Genomic DNA, 23195 nt, shown 5'->3' with positions numbered 1-23195 from the left:
TTTTAATTTTTTTTTTAACGTTTATTTATTTTTGAGACAGAGAGAGACAGGGCATGAACAGGGGAGGGGTAGAGAGAGAGGGAGACACAGAATCTGAAACAGGCTCCAGGCTCTGAGCCGTCAGCACAGAGCCCGACGCGGGGCTCGAACTCACGGACCGTGAGATCATGACCTGAGCCGAAGTCGGACGCTTAACCGACCGAGCCACCCAGGCGCCCCTAAAGAGTGTTTCTTAAACATAATATTGTAAAACTAAAAGTACACCAGGGCAGAGTCTCAAGGTATGAAGTTGCATTCGACAAACATTTACAACATTAGCTGTGTGCCCACTTAGTGAAGCAAATACACAGGATGCTTTGGAAGAGAAGGGTTTGGTAACACCCTCCATGTGACTCCCTTCTCTGTAACTCACTTGCTGGGATGATACTGATGGAACAGCTGATTCTCTTTCACTTCCATCACCTATAAAAATACGTTTCTACTGCACTACCTAACCAGCAGTATGCATTTATCACGTAACTGTCAGTTCCTGGTTTTCTCTCAGCTTGAAATTACTTCACGTGAGTTCACATTAAGGAGAATTTCAAAGATATCCTTCATGTGTAAGTTTTTACACCTTGATATTGGCCTTTGGTCAATTTTGTTTCTCTTGCCCAAACTTCTCCTCCAGTTAATTCTGAAACAGATTATAAATTTAACAGGACCTTTCCTAGGTTCCCAATGGGTGTTTTTCTAGTCTACTGCAAACAATATTGTTTTCCCTTGGCAAACAAACAAAACACCCACATGAACATTTCGTTGTCTTTTGTAAAGTACACCCTTGCCTACCAAATCAAAACTCTCTGCCCTGAGATCACAGGCTCAGAATAGCATATAACAAGGGTGTTTTGTTGTGTTGTGTTTTTAAAGAAAGTGTTTGTGGAGGTTAAGGGTAAATTAACCCCCTAGTCAAGAGATCTCAGGAATGCAGGCCATTAACTTCTTGCCCATCGACTCTATCTCCAGAATATCCTCTCCCCTTAATATTCTGAGTTCTCTGAACTTGAAATCAGCATTTCTAGTACATCTGAATGCTACCACTGAACTGGGAAGATGTGTTTTAAGTTGCTACCATGTAAGAATTCTTGACAGCCAGTAGCTAGTTTAGATGAAGGAATGTAGGTCCTCCTAATACAACGTTAATATGACTTAGCATTTAAAAAAAATCACTGTACACCTTAGGGCAATAAACTGAGGTATTATTTATTTATGACATATTTACATACTTACAAAATTGTTTTTATCCAATATGTCATCCTGCATAGGATCTGAAGAATGAACATCATATTCTGGGAGTAAAAAATCCAAGTTTTTAAATAATTTATACATAACCCAACATCTCTTGGGTCACAAAATACCAATTTGGCTTCAGAGAACACATATACCGGTTTCGGGTTTTTTGTAGTTGAGGAACAAAGTAAATTCAACGACATATTAAAGTAATTTATCTGACCCTGAGTATATCACGAATTTGCATAATTTTTGAATACATGCATATAATACTTTCCTTAAACTTAGAATTGCACTACCATTTGGCTGTATATTCAGTCATCTCGATTTTCTACCTCATTAATCCTTGAGATAAAAAGGAACAGAGAATGGAGAAGTAGTAAAGAGACCAGGAGGGGAAAACTACAAAGACTACCTGAAGCTTTCCAACTACACGAGTCCGTGGCAAAGCTCTGGGACCGGGGTTACGTGACAAGCTTATTAAGAGGAGGGTCTTGAACTGAACCATCTGAGAACCTTCTGTCAACTGAGGTTACATGACTCTTCCTGCATTTTTCCTGTTGTCTTGGACACTACTGAATTAAAAGTGTACAAGCTGAGAGAATTCAGTTAAGTAATTACTTGAGCACTTCAGAAGAAAAACGTATCGTGGCCGGAAGTAAAGAGCCATGTTAAAGTCTGGTTTTCCTGAGAAGCTTGAGGGACAAAAAAGCAAAGAGCCCCTGGGCTGACGGATGACCTGAGTTATCTTATGTCAGCACAAGGAAACCCTGCCTGCCTGCCGCTGCCAGGGCGTGAACAAGATCACGCGTTACTCTTCTCGCTCCGAGTACAACAAAGAAAGCTAACAATGAAAAAATAAGCCTGAGGTTGGGAATACAGCATGTGTGCAGGCAGTCACGCTCAGATGCCTTTCAATGGCCGAGAAAGGAATCCAGAGGCCAGAACCAGATCACATGTGCCCTTCCCGGATCCAGAGAACGGAAGGCTCAGCAAATTGGCAGGAGCAGGGAGATCACTTGGCTTCCTTCACCCAAGTGGCAGAAGAAATGAATAACTGGAGAACTGTGGGAAAACTGTCATCTGAGGGAGGTCCGTTGTTGTGTCCTTAAAAACATAAAATATTTGCGACTTGCTAAAATAAAACAGACATTCCTTAGGATCTATAAAATTCGCTATAACAGGAGGGAAAGCGGCAGAAATATGGTAGGGGCACCCTTCATCCCTAACAGTGTTTTCTCCTCAGGCCAATGCCGCAATAAAATACCGTTAGCTAAGAGTACCTTTTTAAAAATAAAGGAGAAAAGTACATGGTAGAGAAAAGCTCTTTTTTATTAACAAGATGGAGGAAACATAGATAGACTGTTCCACAAATAGCAATAAAAGAGGAGAGAAAAGTATTCGATCCCTATTACGCCACAGCAGCTGGTTACAAGTCTTTTCTCTCTCTCATTACTTTTAATGACAAACAAGTCTGAATTTCACCAAACCACAGTTGTGACATTAATGCTTCTCATCCTCAGGTAAAAAATAGCACAGATCAATTAAGTACTCAACAATACAAAGAAACTGGTACATGTAATGACAGTGCAGGGTAAGAGCTTTGATACCCTTTATAAGATTGTGCTAATTCTGGTCCATCTAAAGACTTGTATAGACGAGTAAATAAAAATTAAATTACATTTAGGTAAGAAACTGTCTTCAAAAAAGTTATATGAACTTGCATATATAGAGTCCAAAAGTATAAGACAAAACTATTTAAATTTTGATTTGTAGAAATTCAAAAACGGTAAAATATATTATTTGGGGGAAAAAGAAGCTTTCACTAAATACAAACACAATGAAGTAGATAAACCAGAATGAGTATTAAATAGTTTCACTGAAAATTTCCATAAAGAGTAAAGGCAGAATGGCACCAGGTTAGAAAAGCAGTGTTTAAGGCAAACTAAATATTAAGTAACCTTAATTAAAATGAGAGGCGTACAATCCCATAAATAACAAAGCAATTCCTCTGAACAATTTCTCTACAACGGCTGAGAAAACACGAGTGGAAAGAGAAATAATGGCCAACATCAGAGTTTACTTGGAAATACTGAACAGTATTATATGAAAATAACCCAAATGTTTCTGATGTAAAATACACTTGAATCATGTGCCGCTTAGTTGTCCCACAGCCACAGCAAAGAACACCCATCACGCCAATGTTTGAGAGTATAAATCTGTGAAATGCCAAAACTTCGAAAAAAATCTTTTTTTCCTTTTTTAGACTATGTATCTGTGTACATGATAACACCAACAAAACTATCAATTTCATTATTTTGGCCCATGTAAAAAATATGCACAGAAATGCAAACCATCTCCCTGCAAGGTGTCTGAGGGTCAACTATGAGCACATGGCTCAGTGTCTGACCGATCACCTGCACACACAAGAAGCATCAAAAACTAAGAAGGAAGAGATTAATCTTGAAATAGAAGAAACAATGACACGTTCTTTAATGAGTTAGGTCTTCTTAACGAAAAAAATCAAGTACATATCCTTAAGTTAAATGTAGTAGGCACATGAATTTGCACCTTATAAATTTGGTATATCAAAGTATCTTATAAAAATATTTATAGATTTTCTTTTTTAAGAACTGTGGTACACGAAATGACGCGATCAAAGAAAGGATCTGTTTCTTTTCATCTACTGGAATGACCCCGTGCCTTTCTAAAAAAGAACAACCGCAGCGCACAAACTATCAAGACAGCTGCGTTCACTGAAGCTGTCCACTTAGGGGAGGTACAAGGTCTAAATACCACCAGGCCCCAAGCGAAGGAGTCTCCGTGCCCGGGGCGAGCGTTCCCTCACACGGTCCTGGGGGGCAGGCGCTGTCTATACATGCCGGCAAGGGCTTTGGCCGCACTGTAGATCATCTGTCGCCGAGACATGCCAGTGAACGTCCTGTGCCAGTCAGTCCGGGTGACATTTACTAAGCTCTTTTCCAGAACTTCACCCACCGTCACCAAAAGGCCTGACCACCTCAGATGGTAGTCTTGGGGAGTGAGACTTTGAGCCTATGGAAAAAGGAAATTTGTCAGATTTATAATACATTTTAAAAATGATTGGACCTAGCTCTGACATTCCAAAGTCTCTGAGATTACTTTTACTACAGATGAGGACAAACCCGGAGAAGCTATGGGAGCAGCTACAGGAAGTGACCAGGCTACAGAAGAACCTAGAACAATGCTGCACACACCTCCTGTGTTGACTGTCCACAGTAAGCTCATTCTCTTGCTCACATGTCATGCCAGCCTTAATCGAACGACTCCAACAGAGCTCAGTGTCCAAGGGTTGAGGTCTCAGTGCCGGTCAGTGTGTTGTTCCAGGTTAACAAGCTGAGTGGTGAGAGAGCGCACCTTCCCGTCCTTTTCCACAGTCCCTCGCTCATCAGTGTGCTCTTCGGAACCTTTCCACCATGTCAAATTTTCATTTACACGTTTCACTTATAAAGTGTCTAGTCTGGGGCATGTCTGAGGTTCTAACATTTTATCGGCAGGTCTGATTTTTGCTTTGTCAGTACACACATACCCTTCTCATCCCGATTTGCTAACAAGTTATCCCTGTGGTTATTTGTAGCAAATACGTGTCAGTTCTGTGGAAATACTTTTTTCTTCTTCAATAGGTTTTGAACTGTGTGAGTTGATGAGCTATTGCTTGAACCATCAGGCCGTTTCTGGCATAAACCTATCGTGGCTAGGCTAGAATATGGGTGATACCGGGACTTACAATAAAAAATATACTTACACGTGACCACTGAACAATGCAGGGGTCAGGGACAGTGACCACCTGGTATAGTTGAAAAACCCACATATAACTTGTGATTCCCCAAAAACTTCACTACTAAATAGCCTACTGTTGAGCAGAAGCCTTTGTAATAACAGCCAATTAAGACCCACTTTGTACCTTATGTATATACCATATGCTTACAATAAGGTAAGCTACAGAAAAAAATGTTAAGAAAATCATAGAGAAAATAAGTACTGTACTGTAGAAAGTCTGCGTGTAAGTGGACCTGTGCAGTTCAAACCCATGGTGTTCACGGGTCAACTGTGCTTGGTCATCCCATCCCCTCCCAACTCAGGGGAGGGAGGGAGGCTGCAAGGTGACCATGTAACCACGGGCCAGATGTACCAATCATGCCTATCGAATGAACTCCATAAAAACCCAGAAGGATGGGGCTGGGAGAGCTTCCAGACTGGCGAACATGTGGAGATCAAGGGAGAGGGGCGGGCTGGGAGAGGGCATGGAAGCGCTGCACCCTCTCCCAGTACCTTGTCCTCTGCCTCTCATCCATCTGGCTGTTTCTGACTTGTATCCTTTCGTAACAGGCAAGCCATCTAGTGAGTCACCAGGCTTCCTGAGAAGGAAGGTGTTATGAGAACCAACGTGCGGCAGTGGGGCCAGAAGCAGAGGTGATAACCTGGACTTGGCCCTGGTGTGTGAGGTTGGGGAGGGGCTGTCTTGTAGGACCGAGTCCTTACCCTATAGGATCTGACACTATCTCCAGGAAGATGGTGTCGGAATGGAGCTGCAATGTATGATACCAGCTGGTATCCTAGAATTGCTGGGTGGTGTGGAAAAACCCCTCCCACACACTAGAAATGGGTAGGAGACCTAGATAGTAGGTGTCAGAAGGGGTAGCTGGCTTGCACAGCCGTGGCTCATGGAAACACATAGCTTGCCAAGAACAAAGATGAAAAATGAGGGAGGAAGACCGTCTGGTTGCGGGGCGGCCACCACTTGCATGGAACAGCATCTGGGATGTACTCGGTTACTAAAAGGTCAAGTTACCAGTGAAAATTAGAGATGGGTCCAACTCCTGGGAAGCTGATTTCTTGGAAACCCAAAGAAATGCAAACTATTAACAAAAAGGCACAATAGTCCCTTGGTGGTTGTTGTCTACCACAGCTACACTCTAAAAGAAAATGGTGAGTCCAGCCTTGATGCTGGGCCCAACTTGACTTGTCTGACTTCGCTTATGCCACTAGCCTCAAGGCCACCCTCTCCAAGGTACAAGTTATGCACGGACAACACAAAGAACCTCTCAGAACTCTGGTCACTAAGAAGGTGGTCAACGGAGAGGGAAGACCTATCCCTTGTCCCTCTTGCTGGAAACACAAAGACCTGTGTACACAAGCAGAGACAATGGCCAAGAGTGGAGAAGAGAGGTTTCAAGTCCCTCGAGCTGCACTACCAGGCCTACTGGTGAAGCCGTGATGAGAGCTACAATTAGAAAGTGAAAATGGAAGGGTTGATTGGGTTATGGAAGCTGAATCGTTTCAGCAGGTTTTATGTGAAGGTGTCTCCTTGACTTGGATTTTACGTGCAAATGGTGATCATGTCTGTTTGGGGAATAGGTGCCCTGCCTATTATTGTAAAACCATATCCTGTCGATGAGCTCCAAATAGAGTCTAGCGTTAGGGGGATGAAAGTACAGATCGAAGTACCAATGTGTAAGGAAACTGTTAGGTTTGAACAGGCTTTATGTGAAGTGTTTTTTTTTTTTTTTTAATCTGATTGCATTTTGGGCATGGACACTGTAATCACTGTGGAAAGCTTCCCCAGCCTAGTGAAGGGCTGTCAATTCACCCTTCAAGTATCATTTATTGGCCATGCTATACAGTAACCAGTAGGACTGGCTGAGCCCACACTGTGTGAGGCAGAAGCTGTGAGCTGGCAGTGACAAACTCTCTATGCCACAGTCCGATGTGGAGCTTAGACTGAGGCTTATGGCAGAAATCTGAGTGCCATCCAGCGACATTTCCTGGGACTCCGGAGTAGCATGTTTCCATCTGAGGGGCATTTACTACCTTGCTACCAGACTATTAGTTAAAGCTACCCCGTTCACTGAAGGACATAAAATGATTTTGAAATGTAAAATACGCATAACGTCTAGGATGATATCGCAGAATCTCTTAATAGGACGGCAGTGCCCAGGAAAAGTTCCTAATATGGAAATGGTTTACATACAGGATCATGATGCCTAGGGAGACAGTCATGACCAGGGCCCCTCTTTTCCTCTAGGACTCACTTTGGAGCCATGGGAAAAGCTCTGAGAACCAACTGCCATGTAGACCGTGCCCTATGAACAACTCTCAACTGAAGAGCAAAGAGCTAGCTGCTTGGTCCGTGGATGGCAGTTCCACAGGTGAGGGGACAGTCTATCTGGAAGGCCATCACTTGGACAGAAGAAGGTAAAAATGAATCAGCTCCATGGGCTAAAATGCACACTATTTTCTCAGCATGATTGGGGGTTTTACCAGTGTTTTTTTTTTTTTTTTTCCTGTTTCAGTTTTTACTGACTCAGGGCAGTGGCCAATGGTCTGACCATATGGTCGGGCAAGAAGGCACACTGGATATGTTACCTATTAAAAGGTTGCCCATGTGGGGCACAGCCCTGTGGAAATGAATCTGAGGGGTGCAATGAAGCAGGACAGGATCCCATCAGAACTTCTTCCAGGTTTGGAAGGTGAGTGGAATGGACAAACATCTAAAGATACCCCTGCTTTAGATGGCTACCTGGGTCTACAAAATGAGTGGATAAATACAGAGGTAGGCTGAATCTAGACAGAGTCCTCTTGCATTCTCTGAGACAAAAAAATGCCAATATGAACTGTCTCCCAACCGGAGACAGAAAGCATGCAAATGGTTATGCAGCACGTTCCCTGCTGGGAAGACCATAAACACAGACGACAAAGGAGACTGATGGTAACAGCTCTGGGGGCTACAGATGGGCCGTGGCAGGAACAGACGTTGACTTTGGATGGAGCTTTCCTTACTAAGGGGTAGGTGCAGATGTTCAGACACCCTAACAGAACCTGAATAGAAGATACTGTACCAATTTGGATGGCTGAGCGTTTCTCCAAAGCAAGGAACACACCTGACAGCCCGTGTCCAGCAATGGACACGATGGACAGAGATATCCTCCTTCGAGAACGAGTTTGGTCCAGAACAGAAATGGGCAACAGAAACACAGGTTGTCTGAAAAGCTGCAGGTGTAGGCATTTAGGTGCCGGCTCACATGAGTGTGGCACTGAGCGTGAGTAGGATGAAAAGATGAAAAGCTCTCTTTTCCTGTGGACGTGGGGCAGGGGGCAGACGAGGATGATGGTCTCAATTCTGGCCAAGGGAGGGTGACCCTGGTATAGTGACTTGTTCTTTCTTCCTTAGATCACTTCAACTTTTCATTCCCCTGTTCGATGTTGCAAACACAGACGTGGAAACAGGGATGACTCCTAAGCAAGAAACTCTAGGTATGGTTTCAAACGTGACGTTACAAAGTTCCTAAGGGCCTACGGGGCAGGATGTGCCCTCACTCTCTGTGGCAAAACGGGGTGACAGGGAGTGTGGCTACACGTACCAGTGGTGGAGACAGCCCACCATAGGGAGGCATCATTTTGTTGCACCTCGCTTTACCGCGCTTTGCTGGTACTGCACTTTTTACAAATGGAAGGTGTGTCGCAACAGTAAGCAAGTGTATTGGTGCCACTTTTCCAATAACTTTTGTCACTCTGTCTCCTAAATACGTAATTCTCACCAGGTTTCCAACTTTTTCATTATTTGTTAGTGATCTGTGATCGATAATTACAACTTGCTCGATGCCCAAATGAATTTTTTTAGCAGTCATGTATTTTTTAATTGAGGTATAAACGTCATGTTGTTTTTTTAAATATAATGCTAATTTGGGATAGGGGCAAATAAGACCGGAAGCAGTGGGAGGAATAATTCCAGAAAAAAAATCGCTAAGTAGAGAATTAAACTTGCCAGTTTTACGAGAGCTGAGAGAATAAATACTATTTTATCAACATGGGGAAAAATAAATATAATGCTATTGTACGTTTAACAATATAGTGTAAACATAACCATCGTCTGCACTGAGAAACCAAGAAACACATTTCAGATGCGTTACTGTGACACCAGCTTTATCTCAGGTCTGGAAGCAAACCTGCAAGATCTCTGTACCTGTGTAACCTCACGTTGTCTGAATACAAGTGGACTGAGTGGGGATGTACTTGCTAGACTACTACGGCCGCCTCCAAAGCATGCCAGCAGACGCTAGGGAAAAAGTTTGAGTATGAAAAGGAAAAGAGGGTAAATAGTAGCTATGGGTAAAGGAACGAATTAATGGGTTATACAATGAGGGAAACCAAACATTATGCTAACACCTCAAAAGGCCAGGGCAAGAGCTAACGCTGGCTCTGAGCTCCATTATACTGCAGGCCTGGAAGGGTAAGGCCACCACACCCTGTTTAGGAAGCCAACAGAAGACTGCAAACCTGAGTGGCCTCTCCCTGTGGACATTTTGACAGGACGTGATGACAGACTAGATAGTTAATTATTACTGAATGGGATTCTAGTAATGTGCAAGTTGTCTTAAACCTTCGTGGTGGTTTTGCTATAAGGAATTTGTGTTTGAAGATCAGGCGGTGGACATGTAATACTGTGGTTTATAGTAAGACATACATATTGGATCTTGGACCCCAGTTTTTGGCACAGTGCTCCTACCATCCTTGTAATTTCTTAAGGACTGAGAACCACAAAGATATCTTTTGTTAATCAGGTTGAAAGCCCGAACCTATGGGCTTGGTAACATGCCTCCATAACATACTCGCCATAAAAACCCCCAAGGATGGGGTTGGGAGAGCTTCTGAGTCAACATGACAAATCTGGAAAAGTGGAGGGTCCAGCCAGCATGGAACCTCTGTCCCCCTGCCCCATGCAGTTCTTCCATCTAGTCATTCTGGAGTTAGATCCTTTTATAATAAATCCATAATGGGGAAAAAGTGGGTTTCCTGAGTTCCAGGAACTTGTTAGAAAAGATGAACTAAAAAGGAAGATCAAGACAAAAGATAGGAATAATTAAGGGAACCAAAATGGTATCCACTAACGAAAAGTAGATATAAAACCAGAACTGGTAAATCGTTTTTCTGTTGTCAGTAGCACAGCACAATCATAAAAACAAAAGAGGAAAATAATGATTAAGGTTGTCAAGTATTATCTTTTCAAAGACAGCTGGAAAACAAGGAAGGTACTCAACCTGAAAGAAATTGGAAAGCAAAAAGAAAAAGCTGAAAGGGGAAAGAATTAAGAAGCAAAATCAAAAACGTATATCCAGTGAAAAATCTAACAAAAGCTTTTATTGTTAAAACAGTATTTCAAGTTTCTGTGGAGTATAATGAAAAAGGAGAAAACCAACCTGTTGTACAAATTCCAAAGGCACTGGCGTGGCCTGGGTAAACGTTTCAAGGTGAATGCCATGGGCAGGATCTTCAACTATCAAACAGCCAATGTCAAACCACCTACAACGGGATGGATGAGGATTAAGTTGTTGATGTGCCATAAAAAAAAAAAAGTTACAGTGAATAGAAAAAACTAACCCAAAAACTATTATCGTTCAAACAGGAAATGTTTTTCTAATCAATTTTCAAGAAAACAATCCATAAGAATAATATATAAAATTACCTATTAGCTTAATTCCAAGAGGAGGGAGGACACTTGGTAAAATATGAGAAATTTTACATTACCATCTCCATTGTTAATACGTGGCTGATTTGCAAAGTTAATAGCAAATTAAGCTCATTCAGAGGAAATAAATCTCATTTTTGATAATCAGTCTTTAAAAACACTTCAAGAAAACTTTCTTCTATTTAAAGTTACTCATAAATTATAAAAATACATTTTATAATTGCCTTAAGTCATCTGTAACACTACCAGCATTTTAGATAACTAGAATTATGCAACCACCAGATGCCATGAAATCATAAGCCTGAATAACAAGAGGATATATAGAGCAAAAAAAGTTCACTATTTTTAAAAATATGTAGATCTAATAAAGTGTGATGGAAGAGAAAATGAATTAGGTAACTTCTATTTACATATTTAAAGAAACAGCAAAGTAAAATATAGAATAAGTTTTGCTGAGGATTAAAATGATCAGACATTACATTCTTAGTATTCATATCCTAAAATCTGGTTTCAAAATAACCACATTAAATCACACTATTTATTTGGCATACTCATCAGTAACTTGTGTATAACTGTAGTGACTGTTAGGCAAGCACTTGCTGAAAATGAGACTCACTGAAGGTAAAAGTCCCTTGGCGATGCTGGTGAAGATGCATTAGAAGAACTACAAGGTCCTCTTTGTTATGTAAAATTCCATCAGGCTCTTGAGCATGTCGACAGGGATGTGGCTAAAACTGCAACCAAGATCATGCCCTTGGAAACCTCCTGCATTTCTGTCAAGAGTGCTATTGGCCAGGGAAACTTTGGGTCCTCCTCCTCTCCCAAATACTATCCTTCAAGAACTCCAAGGGCACTCCCCACCCCACATTCACGGACAATCACTGAGGATCCCTCTCCAGGTAGCTGCTAAAATAACCAATCTCATGTGGCTGCCATTTTGACTAAAAAAGAACTTAAGAATTGTGATTCCAAGATACTTGAATACCTTTTACCAGAAAAAATCTCAAAACAGAATGTGGGAACCACCACTCTATTTTACAAAGACCACCTACCACCACCAGTCAATTCACACACAAAAAAGACATTTTAATACATTTAACACAAAACCTAAGATTTCTGAACTTGACAGGTTAACCTCTGAATAAGGACAGTCCATGCTTACACAGGCTTTTGTCCAGGTATGGTACAGACCATGTTAGTTTTCCTCCCATAACATGAACTGATATAAAATTCATCAGAGAAGTATGTCTGTACTGGCTCTACTCTTGGTTATTAGGCGTCAACACATTTTTTCGACTGACTGGCTCTTCCTGGATGGGTATCTTCTTAATTGTAACCGTGTTTTTGACTTTATCTTCCCGGCATTTATTTCCTACAGGACCAGGACCACAGCAGAGAGAAAGCAGGAACTGTCAAGTGGTTTGATCCTAGGTTTGCTATCTGCTCTGTATGTTCTCCCTCTCGGCTCGTCTGCACTTTCCTATCACAGCCTTTCCGTCCCCTCCTCTTTAATCCACACTAGAAACCAACAGATTTCCTAATACTACAGTATCCCCTTGAACAACGTGGACATTTGGGTGGCCATGACCCCCTAGCGCAGTCAAAAATCTAACTTCTGACTTTCCAAACACATATAAAAGCCTACTATTGACCAAAAGCCTTACCAATAACAGTCTATTAAAACATGTTTTGCATGTTTTATAGGTATCATCTACCATATTCTTGCAATAAAGTGAGCTAGAAAAAAGTAAGAAAATCGTTAAGAAGAGGGGCACCGGGGTGGCTCAGTTACGTGTCTGACTTCGGCTCAGGTCATGACATCACAGTGCACAAGTCTGAGCCTCATACAGGGCTCTGTGCTGTCAGCACAAGCCTCCTATTCCAATCCTTTGTCTCCCTCTCTATGCCCCTCCCCTGCTTGTGCTCTCTCTCTCAAAACTAAACACTTAAAAAATCATTAGGAAGAAAAAAAGGCATTTATAGTACTGCATTCTATCAGAGAAAAGCTGTGTAAGTGGATCTGTGCAGTTCCAATCTATGCTTTTCACGAGTCAACTGTTTTTCTATCCCTAATCTTCCTAAACGCCACTGTATTGGTTAAAAGGTAATTGGTAGGAAAAATGCCACAGCTAGCTACAGTGGGGCAGTTTATGGCAGACCATTGCTCCCAATGAAAAGGTGGATGAGGTATGTAAGTCCTATATGTAACCAAATTAAAGAGCTGTAAAAGCCAGGAGGGCAAAATGGAGTAACGCTCTGGATGGGGAAAAGCTTTCAGAGTGAGGTGAAGACTTTCACTTGGACCTAAGTACCACCTAACCTTAATTCAGCAACTCGACTAGAAGTGAAGGAAGCTCATTCATTAAGTCCACAGCATCTCCCAAGCAGTGGGGAAATTGTTAGACTTTTCCCTGGGGTGGGAGGTGCTCAGGACCTGTGACAATGCAGACAAACTGGCATGCCACCTCAGTGAGCCCTGGCCCCTAGGACACACACACCAGCTCAAGCCATCTTGTGAAGGTGATGCCAGCATGGTATGCCCTGGGACCTCCCAAGACTCCAAACACACATCTACACAAAGCCACGCCTTCAAGACTGAGAAAGGTAGGTGTTTTTGCCTAAATCACAAACTCCTATGCTTCAAACAAGAAAAAACTTAGAGCTACACAATCTAACGGATAAAGAGTTCAAAGTAATGGTCACAAAAATGCTCACTGGACTGGAGTGCGTAAACTCAAAACATAAAAAAGAACTAATCAGAGTTAAATACAATAACTGAAATGTCAGACTAGAAAGAAGAACAGATCTGTGATCTGGAAGAGAGGGTATCATAAAGCAAAGAGGCTGAAAAGCAGAAAGAAAAAAAATGAAGATACATAAAAGTGATCTCTGGAATAATATTAAACATACTAACACTCGCAGGGTAGGGGTCCCAGAAGAGAGAGAAAGGAGCAAAACCTTCCCTGACCTGGGGAAAGAAAGAAATATCCAGGTCAAAGAATCACAGCCCAAAGTAAGATGAACCCAAGGAGGTCCACATAAAAAACATAAATAAAATGTCAAAAAATAAGACAGAAAATCCTGAAGACATCAAGAGGTAAACAACCAGTTATATACAAGGGAAACCTCATAAAGCTCTTGGATTTCTCCACACAAACTTTGCAGAAAAGAAGGAAGTGGCATTATAATCACAGTGGAGGAAAAAAAAAAAGCCTACAGTCATGACTATTCTACCTGGCAAGGGTAATAGTCACCACTAAAACAGATAAGTAGTTCATTACCACTAACCCAGGCGTGTAAGAAATGTCAGAGACTTTTCTAAGAAGCAAAGGCCACGGCGATAACACTATAAAGGAAAAAAAATTACGGGTCAAAGCAAACACACAGCAAAGGGAGTAGATCAATCCCTTATACAACTACTGCAAAGGTTAAAAGGCAAAAGTAGTAAAACCATATTTACATTAATGAAGGGATTCACGGTAAGATGTAAAATACGACATACAGAAAGGGTGGAGGGATGAGTAAAAATGGAGTTTTTGATTGGTGTAAGTTAAGAGACCGTTAACAGACTGCTATATAGGTAAGGTGTTATATAGAAACCTTATGGTAACTACACACCCAAAACCTCTAATAGATAAAAAAATAAGGCTACGTATAACACAAGAGAAAGTCATCGGTCATAATGAAAGAACAACACAACTACAAAACGTCTAAATGCTCCAATCAAAAGACATAGGGTGACTACATAAAAAAACAAGATGCATTTATATGTGGCCTAAAGGAGACTCATGTCATACCTAAAGACACATACAGACTTTTAAGTCTATATGTCTTTTTTAAATAAAAAAATATTCCACACAAATGGACATGAAAGAAACCAAAAAAAACTGGGGGAACAATACTTAGACCAGACAGACTTTAAAACAGACGGTAATGAGAGACAAAGAAGGGCATTACAAAATAATAAAGGGATCAATCCAACAAGAGATTATAACAATGGCAAATATAGATGAACCCAATAATGGAAGATATATAAGGCAAAATTAGCAGATACAAAGAAGAAATTGACAGTAAAACAGTAACAGTAAAGAACTTTCCCACCCCATTTGTATCAATGGATAGATCACCCAGACAGAAGATGAGTAAGGAAATGGTGGCTTTCAACAACACATCACACCAGATGGGCTTTATCCGATCTATATAGAACATTCCTTCCAAAACCAGATGAAAACATACTCTTTCCAAGAGCACATGGAATGTTCTCTAGGATCACTTAACAACCAAGAAGGTGAAAGATCTCTACTCTGAAAACTGTAACACAGCCAAAAAAACCTGAAAACTCAAAATATATAGAAAGATATTCCATGCTCCTGGACTGGAAGAATTACAATTGTTAAAATGTTCATACCATCCAAGCAATCTAAGATTCAATGCAATCTCTATCAAAATTCCCATGACATTTTTCACAGAAAGAGAACAAGACCCTGGATAGACAAAGCAATCCTGAGAAAGAAGCAGCATCACACTCCCCGATTTCAAACTGTATTTCAAACAATATATATTACCAAGCTATACTCATCAAAACAGTATGGTATTGGCATAAAAACAGACACACATCAATGCAACAAAATAGCTGACAAATAAACCTACACACATGGTCAATTAAAATTAATTTACGACAAAAGACCCAAGAATATACAATGGGGAAAGGAGAGTCTATAGGATAAATGGTCCTGGGGAAACTAGACTACTGACACCATACACAAAAACTCAAATGCATTTAAGACTCGAACTTAAAACCGAAAGCCATAAAACTCCTAGAAAACAAGAGGGAGTAAAGTGCTTGCTATCAGTCTTGGTGGTGATTTTTTAGATTGGACACCAAAAGCAATGGCAACAAAACCAAAAATGATTCAGTGGGACTATATCAAACTAAAAAGGTTCTACAGAGCAAAGGAAACCATCAACGAAATGAAAAGGCAACCTACTGAATGGGAAAAATCATTTACAAATCCTTTATCTTGGAAGGTATTAACATACAAATATATTAAAAACTTCAAGAGCACAAAAACCAAATGATTAAAAAATGGGCAGAGGCTCTAAATAGTTTTCCAAAGACATACAGATGGCCAACACGTACATGAAAAGGTGCTCAAAACCACAATGAGATCTCACCTTACATGTATCGGTATGTCTATTACCACAAGTCAAAAAAATAACAAGTGTTGGCAGAGATGTGGAGAAAAATCCCTTGATGAGAATGTAAACTGGTACAGCAGTATGAAAACAATATAGAGGTTCCTCAAAAAATTAAAGCATATGATCTATCAATTCCCCTTCTGAGTATTTATCTGATGGAAATGAAAACTAACTTGAAGAGATATATGCACCCCTCACCAATGTTCACTGCAACAGCATTTACAATTACCAAAACACGGAAGCAACCTAAGCACGTCAGTGGAAGAATGAAGAAATTGTGGTATATGCACACAAACACACACACTATTCAGCCATGAACAAAGAAGGAGAGTCTAAAAGGAAATAAGTCAGAGAAAACAAATATTGCATGATCTCACTTATATGGAATAAAAAACAAAAAAACTCACAGATACAAAGAATAGACTGACGGTTAGCGGGGGGGGGGTGGTTAAAATGGGTGAAGGAGGTTAACAGGTATCAACTTTCAGACATGAAATAAGTCGGGATAAAATATATAGCACAGTGAGTATAGTTAATACTGTACTGTGTATCTGAAAAATGCTGAGAGTAGATTGCGAAACGTTCTCATTACAAGAAAAAAAATTTTTTAATTATGTTAAAAGAAAAAAAGCCTCTTACTTGTCAGGTAGCAATTCTGCGATGAAGTTTTCTACTGACACAGCAATCTGTTTTTCATGGATCACTCCAGTTCGACGCAAACTATCTATCCGTTCCTGGGCGCCCTGAATGACAACGGCACAGGTTAGAAGCCATTTCAAGTTACTCAGTATTCTATATACTAATTCATGGTTACATAAGTAATATATACATCTACACCAAACACACCTATATACCCACTGCATATATCCAAAGAATACAGAAGTATAAACAGTACAAGAGTCCAATCATGTTCTCCTCCATATAAACGTTTACAGAGCACTTTCCATATACACTATTACTTTGGTTGTTACTATAAAATGGATTATTTTTACATTAATGTTCTAATTGGTACTAGTTGTACTAATATGAAACTGTGTGCTACTTCTTAATGTTGATCTGTCAAGAGGATATCTTACTGATAAATCTTTTTTTAGTCCTAGTAGTTTTTATTCAATTTACTCTTGAGTTATCTAGGTAGGCAATCGTATCAACAGTAAATGTTTTTCCCTCTTTCTTATTTCCTTTAAATATAGCCTTAAAATAAGCACCAAAATGACGGCTGATGTATTTTTAACTGCAAATGGATATACTGCACCAAGATTTATTCAGGAAAATACCATTTATGCAACAAAACTGAGGGGCTGACAACGCTACATAACTCAATATCATCAATACATATCTTACGATACAAAACTACAAGTTAACAATAAGACTGCTGTTTACCTACTTTCATCTGAATTACTTCATAAACAGTGATAAGGGAAGTGACAGGAAATGTCTAAAAAGTTAGACAAATGTGTTCTAATTTTTAATAAAACTTGCCATGGAGAATACATTAACCTATTTTTACTATGGGTAACAGAGCTAAGTAGTGATTAAGAAAAAGTGGTCAATTCTTATCAAATGAAAATTTAAAAGCAAGAGCACTTCTAGAGACAACTGAACTGATTTTAGAGACAACAGAAATAAAGAAACTGATAACTACAAGAAAATGGATAAATCAATTTAAGACGTTAGCTTATAAAGATGGATGAAAGAATGTATGAACAAAACTGTAATAGTATCAAGACTGTATTTTTGCTTACTCTTATCTCTCCAGTACCTCACATAGTGTCGAACTACATGAAAAAATAAAGAAATAAAGGGTTTCTTAAAAATTTTTATCACTCATGTTAATCTTAATAGTGTAAATTTTCTAGTAACAGTGAATGAGGAGGCACCTATTGGATTTGAAAGAAAATCTAAGAGATGTTATCCTGGAAAATGTAACTTTGCCCCAATTATTCCCTCCAAGAGGAAGTTAGTTATGGTTAAATTCTGATTATGAATAAGTTTAAATAAATGTTATTTTACTGTTAACTCAGTAAAAACTATTAGGAGATTCAGCCCTCTTTGAAGAAGGTATCTCAGCTATGCACAACAAAATATTCCTAGATTTAATGCTTTCACAAAATAAACTTGTTCATTTTTTACTATCCTACCAAATAGGGGTTTATATTTCACAAGGAACACAAAGAGAGGGTTATATCTGCCTCTCTTCTCCCCTGACGTTAAGTATGGCATCTTCTGGAGTCACAAATAAAGACACTTTAAGCAGAGCCCCCATCCATGTTTTAAGAACACATTTTAACTTCATTTTCAGAAGTGTAAGGAATCAAGAATTAGGTACTTTTGAGGCCACAATGAAGTAATGATCTCAAATGGAAGCAATCCACAAAAAGGCCACCAGAGCTTACTGTGTACTCTTAAGAGCTTATACTAAGCAATGTGGTTTAATCAAAATTCCATACTTCTAAAATGCATGTGGATTTTTATCTGTATCTGTTGAATAGAAGTTATAAAACAGTGGTCATAACTATCATTGGCCTTTCCATACAATTAATGGTTGGCATACATGCTTCAGAAGCTTCCTAATTTTATTTAAAAAAAAAAAAAATTTTTTTTTAACGTTTTATTTTTGAGACAGAGAGAGAGCATGAACGGGGGAGGGTCAGAGAGAGAGGGAGACACAGAATCGGAAGCAGGCTCCAGGCTCTGAGCCGTCAGCCCAGAGCCCGACGCGGGGCTCGAACTCACGGACCGCGAGATCGTGACCTGAGCTGAAGTCGGCCGCTTAACCGACTGAGCCACCCAGGCGCCCCAAAAGCTTCCTAATTTTAATTACGGCAGGTTTATTTCCTGAAACACTCTCGTGTGCTTAAAGGAAAAGCTGGGTTTAGTTGAGAAAAGTCATTTAATTAAAATCTGATGGAGAGTAAAAAATCTGTGTTGAAATTTTAAATTCTAGGATTCTACATTACTTTTCTTCTCATTAGCTCCCTCTACTGTTTGTGGGGAAAAAACAGTTGATAAATTTATGAAGGAGTATCAGTTTCTGTGAATTTTGATTTTAAGCTGCTTATTAAATATTATGGAAAAGAAATCTGTATGTCTGAAGGGAAAAAACCAATAATAAAAATGAATCTGTCAAACACACAGAAAAATCACAACACACTGAGCTATTAATATTATCTATTAATATTATCTAAAAGATGAAGCTTTTCTTGCAGAAAAAAATTTCCATAAGCCTTTCAAAAACAGCACCTAATGATTTTAAGTATCTTCTTTTGAGACAGAGGGAGCACGAACAGGGGAGGGGCAGAGAGAGAATCCCACGCAGCTCTGCACTGTTAGCACAGAGCCCGATGCAGGGCTTGAACTCACGTGAGAGAACCATGAAATCGTGACCTGAGCCAAAAACAAAAGTTGGCTGCTTAACTGATGAAACCACCCAGGCACCCCAATTTTAAACCTCTTCTGTGTAATAATATTTGACATAACAAAATATTTCAGACCCATGTTTTAAAAACCATGAAATTTTGAGTTATAGTCCAAATATCACATGGTGATTTATCTTCAAAAATTATTAATGACCTATCGAGCTGACAACTGTTGTCAGTCCTTTTTCAGTATTGATGAGAACAAACAAGATTTTACTTCATCATTATGTCATTTGTATTCCCAACACTGAACACAGTAATTTGAACTGTCCCTTCAAATGACACTCCAGAGCATTTTATGTTCTGGGGCAATGTACTATATGAACATTTAGTGGGGAGGAGGTAGGTCTCATTTCCCAAGGGGCAAGAACAGAGCCTCTCAAAGGCTGAAGCTGAATTCCTTAAAGCTCTTGGGCTCTCCTGAGACCCTGCAAAATGTTTGTGTCTCCACAGAGGTACTTCTAGACCAGTCTTAAGACCACTGTGTGGCTGTGGAGGTACAATCAAGGGATAGTGATGGGTGGGGGGCAGCTAGAGTGCTCGTATGAGCTTAAAAAAATCTCTAAGCTTCTCATGAAACCGATAGGACGTTAAACCAAAACTGAAAGCAGATCCCACAATGAAAATGTCTTGTGTATCAGACTGCTTACTTGAGAAAATTAATAATTTTAAAAACATACCCTAGAATTTTTAGTTCTGATGTTTGCAGTTCAGACATCTTGATAAAACTGTTAGATACTCACTTTGAAAAGCACCAAGCACTTCACATCTCTGAACCAAACCAAAATTCCTACTCCTGAGGAACTTAATTCTTGTGGGGACACATTCCGAAACACGAATACAAAACAAAATGACACAGTGTATCAGAAGGTGCTGAGAACCACAGAAATAAAATGCAAAATGCAGGACAAAACAAGGCAGTCAGGACAGGCCTTGCCGTGCAGGCAAGATGTGCGTGAAGACTTAAAGGTTTAAAGAGCCTGCCAAGCACATATTGGAGGGAAGAACGTCCCAGACAGAGGAAAGACCTAGTGAAAAGGCCCTACAAAGACAAGCAGGCCAGGCAAGTATGAAGAGCAGCAAGGAAGCCACTGTGACTGGCATGAGTGAGTGAGGGGACGACCAGGAGTTGTAGCACCGAGAGAAGAAACAAAAGGCCACGTCAGCCAAACTGTGAGGGGCCGTGGAAGCCACTTAAGGAACGTGGGCTTACGATGAGTGAAATATAAAGTGTTGAAAAAGAGAGTGATATGCTCTGATGTATGATATGAAAGGATTATCTGGCCACTCTGCTGAGAATGACCTAGAGGGCTACAAGGTCATTACCCTGTCAGGGTAACCATAACAGCTGGATGGCCTACTCAGAGAGGATGGCAAGATTCCAGCAAGGCACTGCAGTGGCGGTAGAGACGCGAGAAGTCAAATGCTGGCTGGACACACCATGAAGGCAAGACGAACAAGATTTCTTCATAAACTGAACATGGGGAAAGAGAGAAGGGTGACTCCAACATTTCTCACTGGGGAAGATGGAAGGATAGCGCTGCCATCAATCAACAGAGATGGAGAAGGCTAGGGGCAGACTGGGAGGAAAGAAAAGCAGGTGGATGTTTGAGGCACTCAAGATGTTGAGAAGGCAACTTTTACATAAATCTAGTTTACATGAGAGGTCTGTGCTAGAGACAGAAATCTGAAACTGTCAGCACACAGATGGCATTTAAAGCCATAGGACTCCATGAGCTCACCAAAGGAGGGAATGTAGATAAAGACAAAATCATCAGAGGGAACCAACAAAGGAAGCACAGGGGAATGAACAAATAGTGAGGCAGGGGAAAAACATGTGGAACCCCAGAAGTGAAAAAAACATTAAAGCCTAAGTGTCTCAAAAGCTACAGACGGGTAAAACCAGATGGAGACCACTGGTGACCTGTACAGCATTCTCTGTGGGGTCAGGCTGATAGCCTGGCTGGGCTGAGTTTCAGAGACTATGAAGGCAAAAATTAGAGATACAGGATTAGCAACTCTTTGGAGAAGTTTTGCTGCAAAAAGAAGCACAAAATAATAAAAAATTAAGGTGATAGATGATGAGTTAAATGAGGTAAAAAATTTTGTTAAAATTTCTTTGGTTTATTTAAGGTGAGAAAAATATTTGCATGCTAATGACCTGTTCAGTATTCATTTGCTCTTGCACGTCTATATGCTGGTGGTAAAAAATGTATGAGAGAAAGGAAAGGATTCTTGGAATTTTAATGTTTGAGCGAGAGACAGACAGAGCATGAGTAGGGGAGGGGCAGAGAGAGAGAGGGAGACAGATTCCGAAGCAGGTTCCAGGCTCCGAGCTGTCAGCACAGAGCCCGACGTGGAGCTCGAACCCACAAATCATGAGATCATGACCTGAGCCGAAGCCGGACGCTCAACCGGCTGAGCCACCCAGGCGCCCCCGGATTCTTGGAACTTGAATCCTCGCTAGCTTAAGAAAACCAGCTCTAGTTCACTGGGAACTGGACAGGTTTTACACAGACATAGGACAAGGTTTTGAACTGTAACAGGCCAGAAGACAAACTATAAAATTTAAATGGTGGTGTGAGTATGCAGTGGTGTGAAATTTCTCTTTAAAACAAGTCAATTCTATCATCTGCCCCTGCTACAAACTTGATCACAAGATCCTCTTCCTTCATTATGGAAAAAATAAGACCGCGTCTTCCTTTTGATATTAGTGCTAATAAGATTTTAAAAGTTTCTATACACTGAGGAGACCCTGAAAAACTCTGGTTATACACAGGTATTGTACCTATAAGGTAGGTGCCAGGCAGTCAGATCTTTAAGACAAAGGAATTAAAAGGATGGAGAAGAGGAAGAATCAAGGCAAGGAAGCTAAGAAAAGCTTTCCAGATGACTGCTAAGTCCCTTCACCAAGTACAAGGCAAAAGGGACATCTGTAGGGTCAATCGAGATAGCACCTGCCTACTGGCACCCCATTAATAGTCGGGAAACTTTCAAATATATTAGACTTCCCCAAACCATGAAGAAATACATAAGTATAAAGTATTATTTACAGTGAAGTAATAAAAAGCTTAAAGAATTCAAGAGATACTATAATTTCAGTATAAAATGATAAATTACATGCTAACACTGGGTTAAGATCTCTCAGCACTAACTATTCTTTGTGTTCTCCACGTGTTTCCTCCCGTCCCATCATCGAAACCTACCCTTTCTTTAAAGTAAAACTACACAACGGTTGTCTAATTAAAAACCAAGATGATCAATATTTCAGAATGTAAAAAGCCATTAGCTCCATAAAGACCAAAGGATTACTATCAGAATTCTGAAAAAATTAGCTTCCAGTTTCTATATACTGAAAAAGTTTTCTATTACTCACTTTTAACCCAGCTGCATACCCGACCGGCTGTGGGGCAATATTGGACTGTCCAGCTTCCCCTATCACCACAGCTAAGCCAAAGACCTCCTGGAAGGCATCTCGGACGGCGGCAACTTTCACTTCTTTATTCGAGGTCACTACGATATCCAGTTCACCTCCAGATTCTACCAAGAAAAAAATTTCAACCCCAGATTAATGAAATTGTCCTAATCATTGTCATATGGTAACATTACATAATTATTACTAAGCTCACAAAATAATGCAAGACACAGATTATAAACTTCTTTATAGGCTGAGGAAGCAAACTAAGACTGATAAGACCTTGCCAACAGTAACATAACAATTTTGCAATGATGTCAGGATGCAAACCTAGGTCTCTCACACTCCGAAATCCTCTTTCACTACACCATCTGCTCTATCAGACACA

The 23195-nt window shown here is 40.2% G+C and overlaps 1 protein-coding gene and 2 long non-coding RNA genes across 6 annotated transcripts in view; 2 read left to right on the top strand and 1 right to left on the bottom strand.

Annotated features, from left to right (window-relative positions):
• Positions 1–1221: 1221 nt before the first annotated feature.
• PRRC1 (proline rich coiled-coil 1) overlaps positions 1222–23195 on the bottom strand; it is a 37102-nt gene continuing 15128 nt past the window's right edge. For 3 of the 4 annotated variants that reach the window (XM_049649114.1, XM_049649115.1, XM_049649116.1), the window contains exons 6-9: positions 22769–22932; positions 16613–16716; positions 10506–10608; positions 1222–4323 (exon numbers count right to left, since the gene is read on the bottom strand). In XM_049649114.1, coding sequence (XP_049505071.1) covers positions 4114–4323; positions 10506–10608; positions 16613–16716; positions 22769–22932 — 581 coding nt within the window. In that variant the 3' untranslated portion in view covers positions 1222–4113. Of the gene's footprint in view, positions 4324–10419; positions 10609–16612; positions 16717–22768; positions 22933–23195 lie in introns of those variants that run through there. The other variant, XM_049649117.1, reaches the window with a different exon arrangement.
• LOC125935453 (uncharacterized) lies at positions 7180–22984 on the top strand. Its single transcript, XR_007461681.1, has 3 exons — positions 7180–7457; positions 8480–8562; positions 22780–22984. It is a non-coding gene; the product is annotated as an uncharacterized LOC125935453 (long non-coding RNA).
• Positions 16648–17466, top strand: LOC125935454 (uncharacterized). The gene is made up of 2 exons (XR_007461682.1): positions 16648–16735; positions 17167–17466. It is a non-coding gene; the product is annotated as an uncharacterized LOC125935454 (long non-coding RNA).

The sequence above is a fragment of the Panthera uncia genome (assembly GCF_023721935.1).
Source record: "Panthera uncia isolate 11264 chromosome A1 unlocalized genomic scaffold, Puncia_PCG_1.0 HiC_scaffold_17, whole genome shotgun sequence".
NCBI classification, from domain to species: Eukaryota; Metazoa; Chordata; class Mammalia; order Carnivora; family Felidae; genus Panthera; species Panthera uncia.
This window is presented reverse-complemented; position numbering and strand designations above follow the sequence as displayed.